At 37.1% G+C, this 9,008-nt stretch overlaps 1 protein-coding gene and 1 long non-coding RNA gene across 2 annotated transcripts in view; one reads left to right on the top strand and one right to left on the bottom strand.

Annotated features, from left to right (window-relative positions):
* The window catches only part of LOC107690227 (NACHT, LRR and PYD domains-containing protein 3-like), a 9,126-nt gene extending 4,420 nt beyond the window's left edge, over window positions 1-4,706 (top strand). The window contains exons 3-5 of the mRNA XM_016488482.1: window positions 1,074-1,247; window positions 3,611-3,657; window positions 3,739-4,706. Of these exons, the coding sequence (XP_016343968.1) occupies window positions 1,074-1,247; window positions 3,611-3,657; window positions 3,739-4,268 (751 nt within the window). The 3' untranslated portion in view covers window positions 4,269-4,706. The remainder of the gene's footprint in view (window positions 1-1,073; window positions 1,248-3,610; window positions 3,658-3,738) is intronic.
* Window positions 1-8,757, bottom strand: part of LOC107690228 (uncharacterized) — a 12,763-nt gene extending 4,006 nt beyond the window's left edge. The window contains exon 1 of the long non-coding RNA XR_001634416.1: window positions 8,684-8,757. This is a non-coding gene — a long non-coding RNA (uncharacterized LOC107690228). The remainder of the gene's footprint in view (window positions 1-8,683) is intronic.
* Window positions 8,758-9,008: the final 251 nt, after the last annotated feature.

Genomic DNA, 9,008 nt, shown 5'->3' with positions numbered 1-9,008 from the left:
GCACGTTTCTCAGAGAAGGGACAGAGCGGTGTGGAATAAAGGTAAATTATGTGAAAAATAATGCGTTTTTTTAAAAGCTAAGCATTAACACATGTTAGACTGCACCCCATAAACACAATCAAGCCTAGAAAAAAAACCAGTGAACCACCCCTTTAACTAATGTTAACAGAAACGACTTTAAGACAGAGGAAAATCATGTACACTACTAATACTTGCAAAAGTATCAAAAATTATTTTATTAACAACGTTTCAGTTTCATGACCTTCATCAGATATATATATATATATATATATATATATATATATACATAACAATATAAACATCTATTTTGCAAGTATTACTAGTGTGTGGGATTTTCCTTTGTCTTTTGATTTTGACCTTTTTTGGTCTTTGTCTCCTACGCACATCTATTGACTTCAGGTGTGCGAGAATTGATTGTCAATTGAACAGAAAAAAATAAAAAATGTATAAATGTATTAGTAATAGGAAATGTTTAAATAAAAAATAAAATAAATAAAAAATATGGCAGTCACACACAAGGCAAAAACGCAGCATCTACAACTCAAAGGTATCACATACACCGGAGCCACAGAAAGACAAACATGTCGCTGAAAAATACACAATACACAATTTTACAGCCTAGGGTGAAGACATTATGCACATTAACAACAATTTGGGACAAATATAATGTAATTTAATGGAAAACTATGTGAATGGCGCTGTGTTGCGCAGCAGAATTTTCTCACATGTCAAAACAAACAACACGAGGTGTCAGTGATTTCTGCCTCTAGAGGCCGCTCTTACACTGTATAATGACAGTGGACCTTCTCAGCCGCTCCAGCAACGGACGCAACCCAGAAAAAAATATCAGCATGGATTTTTGCCGATAACCGATAGTTCTGGAAATCAACTATCAGTGCTGATTAATTGCTAAAACCGATATATCGGTTGACCTCTAATATACACATCATATATAGCACCTTTAAATATATAAAACGACATAAATGGACAGTGGCTGTCAAGCTCCAAAAAGGGAAAACCTGAATGACATTCCAAACCTATTCTCTCTGTAGGTTGTCTGGCTGTATGGTGACCGAGGAAGGCTGTGGTTATTTGTCTTCAGCTCTGAGTTCAAACCCCTCACACCTGAGAGAGCTGGATCTGAGCTACAATCACCCAGGACCATCAGGAGTCCAGCTGCTCAAACACAAACTGCAGGATCCAGACTATAAACTGCAGATACTCAAGTATGTGGGTTAGTTAACTCGAGTATCTTTTGGCATGTGATCTTTGTTTAGAATTATTATATATATACGTACATACACAGTATATGCACATTTCCTACCTTATTGTAAATGAAATTCATCTCCAATCCTTCTTCTATCGTTTCAGGTTTATCCATAGTTATTCAAACGCTAGAAAAACATACAGCTGCCTTCCCAAGTAAAAACCGCCAAATAACGTTTACACGTATGATACGTAATATTCTGATGTGTAATATTCAGACAGTGGGGAGATGGGGGGATTCTATATGTCTCTGCATCGATTGAATGATTAATTTTTTTAAATTGAATTTAAATTAATTTTTTTATTCCCAGTGAATAGGAGTTCAAACTCCCAACCACTACTCCAATAATAAACCATGCAAAACACCAAAAAATTATAATATCTTTAAAATATTGCCAAGCAAAGTTTCAAACAACAATAAATTCAGAGAAGAACTTCAACTGTAAGCGTCACAAGAATACGGAAAACAAAGGTTTTGAGTTTGTTATTATTTAAAATTGTATGTACATTTTTATACTTTTTTTAAATTTACCACTTAGGCATATTGACAATAACGTATATCTCCAACATATGGCCAGATAAGTTTTCAGTGGACTTTCAAAACTTGCTTTGCGTGAGAAAGCAGGAAAATATACAGTTACAATGTGTTTTTCATAGTTATGATGTTTTTTCTTATGATTTAGTCGAGTTAGTTTTGCATCAAACACAATGTAATTTTCGGCAGTCGAGATCTGGCAGCAACAGTGCATTTTTCTGCTTGGGCAAGCACTTCATGGACAGCTTACCTCACGCATGAAATCAGCTGCAGACCAGCAAAACAATGAGAACGCGCTACAATCCTGAGTCACAGCGACAGAGCGGAGGCACTAAAGCTGCGGAGAATCTGTTCACCCGGAAGCAACCGCAACTGATGTAGATTTACAGAAAATTACCATTGTTTTTCAAATAAATAATTTTACATACTTTATCAATCTTTAAGTTACATCTTAAATGACAAGGGATCAACTTATAATAATGCTTATATTAATTAGCCCGTGAACTCATTCTCTCAGACGGTCTGAGTATGCGGAGCATTCGCAGCTTATATGGACGGAATGCCACTGATATACAGTGGGTACGGAAAGTATTCAGACCCCCTTAAATTCAATGCCACATATACTTAAGAATTTAAGTATTGCAAAAGAAAATAAAGTTTTGCAAACGAAAATGAAAATATTGAGAAAAAATAAATGTGCTTTTTGCAAACAAACATAAGTGAACACAAATGAAACATATTTTCCATGACCTCAGATGATGAACCAACCCTGAACCAACATACAAAACTACCAAATTTTGCTATAAGTTTGATCGCAACATATAATCATTGCTGTTAACAGTGTTCACCATCTGTTTGATTGCATGTCATTAACTAACTGCATGATTTTACTGTACATTTCTGCCATATGGACATCGCCTTGACATAATCACCACTGATAAGCTACTCCTAAGTATATTGTAGAAACTTTAATTTTCTGTGAAGCTGCTTTGCAACGATTTGTATCGTGAAAAGCGCTATTCAAATAAACATGAATTGAATTGAATTGAAAGGGACTGGGGCATGTACAACAGGCCTTGGTATGCCACCTTGGATGTTACGTCACCAGCCTGAGACACAGATCACAACTGATCTGCTCATCGTTGATTAATATTAATACCGATTCTTAATATTAATACTATTAATAAGTCCCCAGTTTCTTTTACAGTAAAAACAGTCAATATATGAGGCACAATATAAAAGTTGCGTTTGTGTGTGTTTGTGGCGGTGTGATATGAGAGATGTGAAAGAAGGGCCGGTGTCAAACACCCGGATGAGCGCTGTGTTTTTTACTGTTGCTAATGACAATGGATGTTATCGGGGAGTTACACACCTCAGAATGTTATGACAGAATGTTTTTCACCTCGCGCTCAGTGTGAAACGGCCTTAAAGCTAGAGAACTCTTAGTTTAAGGTCAAGCTGACTTAAAAAAACATGAAATATTACAACAAATTAGTAATTATTAAAACCAAATAAATACTACCTAATTTTATATTTTGATATGGGGTGTTATTTTACACTGTAAGGCATACTAGCAGGATCTGATACAGAGCCTAGTGCCCTAAATTATATCACAAATCGCAGTACGCTTTTAACACCTTTATCAGGTTCGAATGCAGATTTTAATCTTTTTTCCTCAAAACACAGTAATGCTGTATGTTTTTCACAACAGTGAACTGTTTCAATAGACATTAGTTATCAGTCCGTTGAACATTATTTGTTTGTGTGTACATTTCTGTCTCTGTTCAGTTTGGACGATGGAGGACATTTCAGGATCGTTCCAGGACTGAAAAAATGTAAGTCTTCTCTCACGTTTAAACACACCGATGCATATTTAATGATGTCATAGATATTCTGACTTCTATTCCTGTGTTCAGATACCTTTGATCTCACACTGGATCCGAACACGGCACACACTCGTCTCATTGTCTTTGAAGGGAACAAAAAAACAACATGTGTTAAAGAGCATCAGCCGCATCCTGATCATCCAGAGAGATTTGAGCGCTTTGAGCAGGTTTTGTGTGTTGAGAGACTGACTGGACGCTGTTACTGGGAGGTTGAATGGAGCGGCTGGAGTCATGTAGCAGTGTCATATAAAGGAATCAACAAGAAAGAAGGGAGTGACAGTCGGTTTGGTCTCAATGAGAATTCCTGGAATCTTTACTGCTGTGAAACGATTTATTGTGCCTGGCACAAAAATAATAACATTAACATTCCTCCCTCGTCACCCCTGTCTAATAGAGTAGGAGTGTATGTGGACGTGTCGGCCGGCGCTCTGTCCTTCTACAGCGTCTCTGACACACACACACTCACACACTTACACACATTCAACACCACATTCACTGAACCCCTCTATGCTGGATTTGGACTTTATAATGATTCCTCAGTGTCTCTGTGTCAGATTTAACATCATATTGCATAAAAGCAACAGAGAAATCACACACAGTGGAATATTCAAAAGGAAAAATTAATTATTTACATTTATTAATTTAGCAGATATGTTTATCCAAAATAACTGGAAGTTGCTTTTCCTAAAAGGCTCAAGAGACTAAATGGAGATCCTTACTTACATTTCATCTTAGTATCAACAAAAAATGAATTTTTCCCTAAATTCCTTAGGAGAAATTAAAGTAGACACAAATGGGACATAATATAGGAGGAGAACAGGAGGAGAAACTCATGCTGTCTGAGATGCAGCTGTGCCATATGTAGCAATGGAGGCAAATGTCTCTAGATGAGGAGAAAAATCAGAGCACAGTGTGTGATGTTGTAGAGGTCTTTTTTGTAACTTAATAGGAGACATGAGAGGGTGTTAAGGGTATTTTGTTTTTCAGAAAACTTAGGTAAGTCTCAATTTGATATTCATGCTAACTTCTGTGTAAGAGATGGTAAATATCTCTTTTTTATTTTTATATATATATAAAATATTTCAATTTTTTTTGTCCGGGATGCCAAAGCCCTTTGCAGACTGTATGCGTATCTGGGGTTGTGTAGTAAAGTTTCTGTTGTGATTATTCTGTCTCTCTCCTTAATTGCTTAATATTAAATCACAAAGTGAATATTTCTCACATGCATTAACAAGAATATAAACTTTCCCAATCTTTCCTTCCATAAAACAATACATGTAGTGATACAATGCCATATGATGATTAGAGACAAAAGGTCATTAGAAAAAAAAAAACCCTTTCCAAAGCAACAGCCAGAACTCTCAGATGTACAGCAGGCCTTAGCGTACCATGTAGGAAATGAGATACCTTTTTCACCCAGCTGAAAAATGATCATGAAGGAATTCCAGCACTAAACCAACTGTCCAGTTAACCCTGGTTCAACTGGCATTTTGTTCATCATAGAGTGTAGAGTCTCCAGTTTAAGGCATAGAGGGACCTCTAGAGTAATGCGGAGTTCACACTGAGTGACTATCTGGGGTAGCATTCAGTCGCTACTGTGTTCACATTGCACGATGGATCGGCGACAGGAGGTTACACACTGCATGACTTCACAAAAGGAAGAATAACGACAACTCTGTCTGGTCCAGGGTTGCCAGGTTTTCTCAACAAATCCCACCCAATTGCTACTCAAAGCTAGCCCAAAAATAGCCAAATCGGGTTTCGAGGAGGGTCCCCTGGTAAAATCTCTCAGATCGCGTCTTTCATAATTCACACTGCATGATTGTCATTCGCTTGAACGAGCACCGATTTCATAAAACCTGTCAGCGAGTGAAAATCGTGCAGTGTGAACTCGGCATAATATGGTCTCAAAAACCAGGGTTGAGAGACCAGAGTTCAGAAGGTGGTCGCCTGCAAGAACCGAACCGAACCAAACCAAACTCACACGCAGCAAAATCCCCAGTGTTAATTTAACACTGCTCTGTGTTTATATGGGAACCACCAGCAGAGTGTTAAAAGTAACACTAGCAGCGTTAGAGTTAATGAGATAAATAAATGATTTATTGAGTGATGATTGAGCATTATTAAAGACACCTGATGACAACGAGCAGAATCACTGAAGAGAAACAACTACACCTGACTTCCATTCACAGCCTTAAAGAGGACATATCATGGAAATCTGACTTCGTCTTACCTTTGACCATAAAAATCCAAGTTTGAGTGTTTCAAAAACACCTAAATTTATGCAGATGTGTGCCAAAACCAGTTATTATGATCTGCCTTTCTTTCTTCCTCAGACAAAAGTGTTCCTACTTCTACATTGAGGCAATTGAATTCTTGTGTCAGGTTCGAAGGGTTTTTCTGAAGGTTTTTTTAAACGTCATTCACATTTTTCTCTTCATCCTTGAGACTGTCAGTGTCGTTCAAGAGCTTGGTAATTTAGCAAAGTTATGATCTTCTGTCTTTATAAGGGCCACTTTAAGCTCACAGCCACATTAGCCAGTGCTTACCATGCCATATCTTTGCCTAAACTGGTCCAGATATGTTTTAGGATAACTGGGCCCAGGGCCGGAGTGGGACTCATTTTCAGATCTGGAGTTTCATGCCTTTGAACGGCCCACTTTAGTTCATGACTGACCATAGCTATTAAAATAATGTCATTAAAACCTCAGTATATAAGTCTGCAATAGTGCAGTTCTCTACATCCTTGTAATTCATTGTATTTTTCTAGAGCTTTCGTGTTTTTAAATTTTTTTAAATTTAGTTATTTTTTATACTGGCCTTTTCAGCGCCGTATTTTGCTTTCTATTATCTATTTTTATCTTTTTTTTTTTTTTTGCTTGCATATCTCCAACAACTGACTTTTTTTTTCTTTTTTTCTGAGCAAGGTGCTGCTGTCGGGGAGTCAACAGATAATAGCCAATTAACTTCAGAAATGGAAAATAAGCAACAATTGTGATTCTTTATAAGAAAATAAGGAACAGAATAAGGGGTGCACAAAATATTTGTACTGTACCATAATGTAATGTCTGCCTGCAGTCAAAAAGTTCTCAGAAATAATCACCTATTTATGCACAATTATTCTAAAAATAATTTTAATGTCATACAAATAATAATTTCATCGACCTGAGTAAATTGTAGAATTGTGACTGCACGAGTGGTGTAGTAATTTAGGAGGTGAATACTGTGAAATTACATAAATACAAATGGCATGCAATTTAAAAGCATAAAAACTGAAGGTCTATGAAACGTCAGTCAATAAAGCATTTTTTTTAAACAATGGCACTTACATTTTTGAATAAAAATATTATTGCAACCATAGCCTATGAATGAATAAAAATTAATATTTTTCAATTAAAGAAAACTTCGAGAGTCTGGGCTGCTTCTGGTGCTTGGACTTTTACTTCAATATAATGAGGTCCAAGTTTAAGAATATGCTAGAAGTTAACTTTTTTTTAATGTATTTTTTTATATTACATATATTTAATATTTAACTATATCTATTTAACAGCATTCACTTACAACAGTGAAAGACGTCTTCCCTCAGGTCGATTGAATGTTTTCCTGTCTTGCTGGATGTTGGGCTCATGATCAAACTGATTTGCCAAAATCAAAATGTGCCCAGTGAAGGGAATTGCCATTAGCGCGAGTCCCGCTCGCTGTGAAGAGGGAGCAGCCAGCAAATTATTCCGCTTGGTCTTAAAGCCTTCCAAATGTTCACAAATAAAACAATAATTTGCGGGAATAATAATAATTAATTATCAATTGAGAACTTGGTCATATGGCGAATGTCTGAGAATACAGGACAAACTGCGTTATAGATTTCATACGGGATGCTTCTTTGATGCCTTAAATACGGGCATCAATATTTCAACCCCAGTGGCATGGCAAGACTCTCGTGCCCAAAAAAAACAGACCGGCCCACCGGGAATTCTCCTGGTGCTCCCGATTAGCCAATCCGGGCCTGACTGGGCCACATTTGTGGCATCATATGCGGGCCATTTTAGGCTCACAGCCACATTAGCCAGTGCTTACTGTGCCATCTCTTTGCCAAAACTGGCCCAAATATGTTTGAGGAAAACTGAGCCACATTTGCAGCATCATATGAGGGCCACTTTAGGCTCACAGCCACATAAGCCAATGCTCACTGTGCCATATATTTGTCAAAACTGGCCCAGATATGTTTTAATATACCTGGGCAACATTCGTGGCATCATATGAGGGCCACTTTAGACTCACAGCCACATTAGCCAGTGTTCACTGTGCCATATCTTTGCCAAAACTGGCCCAGATACGTTTTAACCCCTTAACTGACAAAGATCGGTGACGGCCCCAGATTGTTGTGGTTTCACTTTCACAGCACGTTAAAATATCACACTCTTACTTGATCTGGACAAACTGTGCATCATTAGACAGATTAAAGACTCTAGCTTCGATATTTGACCACTGTTTTGATAAAACTGTTGCTTGATAGCAATTTATTAATTTATGTCAGGAGTGCAAAATAATAAATCCGTATATCGAGGGGTAAGAACCAGAAGGGCGTAAGTGACATTTTTGGTGAAATGGAGATATATACAGTGGGTACGGAAAGTATTCAGACCCCCTTCAATTTTTCACTCTTTGTTATATTGCAGCCATTTGCTAAAATCATTTAAGTTAATTTTTTTTCCTCATTAATGTACACACAGCACCCCATATTGACAGAAAAACACAGAATCGTTGACATTTTTGCAGATTTATTAAAAAAGAAAAACTGAAATATCACATGGTCCTAAGTATTCAGACCCTTTGCTCAGTATTTAGTAGAAGCACCCTTTTGATCTAATACAGAGCAAATGGCTGCAATATAACAAAGAGTGAAAAATTTAAGGGGGTCTGAATACTTTCCGTACCCACTGTATATCAAATGAAAGCTCTTAATGAGCTTCAGTACTCAGTACACAAAGTCAGATCAAACTATGGTAAAATTTTTGTTTTGGATCTCCTGTAAAGTTGGTGAAATGTCACTTACGCCTTTCTGGTTCTCACCCCTCGATATGTCATATTTGGAATTTAAAATTCACAACGCATTCATATTCAGTAACATTTGCAGCGGTTTATTTGTGTTCACATAGCTTCACTGAACAGCATCATACTTCATATTTCTTCAGACAGAATCATCATTTCTATTCATTTTCCACTGATTTAGGCGATTTCATTAGCATTACACTTCCCAGCGCTGTATCAGTGTGTTATACTCTTCCGTGGTCATTTGCTGG

Source organism: Sinocyclocheilus anshuiensis, unplaced genomic scaffold (assembly GCF_001515605.1).
Source record: "Sinocyclocheilus anshuiensis isolate Anshui unplaced genomic scaffold, SAMN03320099.WGS_v1.1 scaffold2520, whole genome shotgun sequence".
NCBI classification, from domain to species: domain Eukaryota; kingdom Metazoa; phylum Chordata; class Actinopteri; order Cypriniformes; family Cyprinidae; genus Sinocyclocheilus; species Sinocyclocheilus anshuiensis.
The sequence above is the reverse complement of the archived record's forward strand: the minus strand, read 5'-3'. Positions and strand labels throughout refer to the sequence as shown.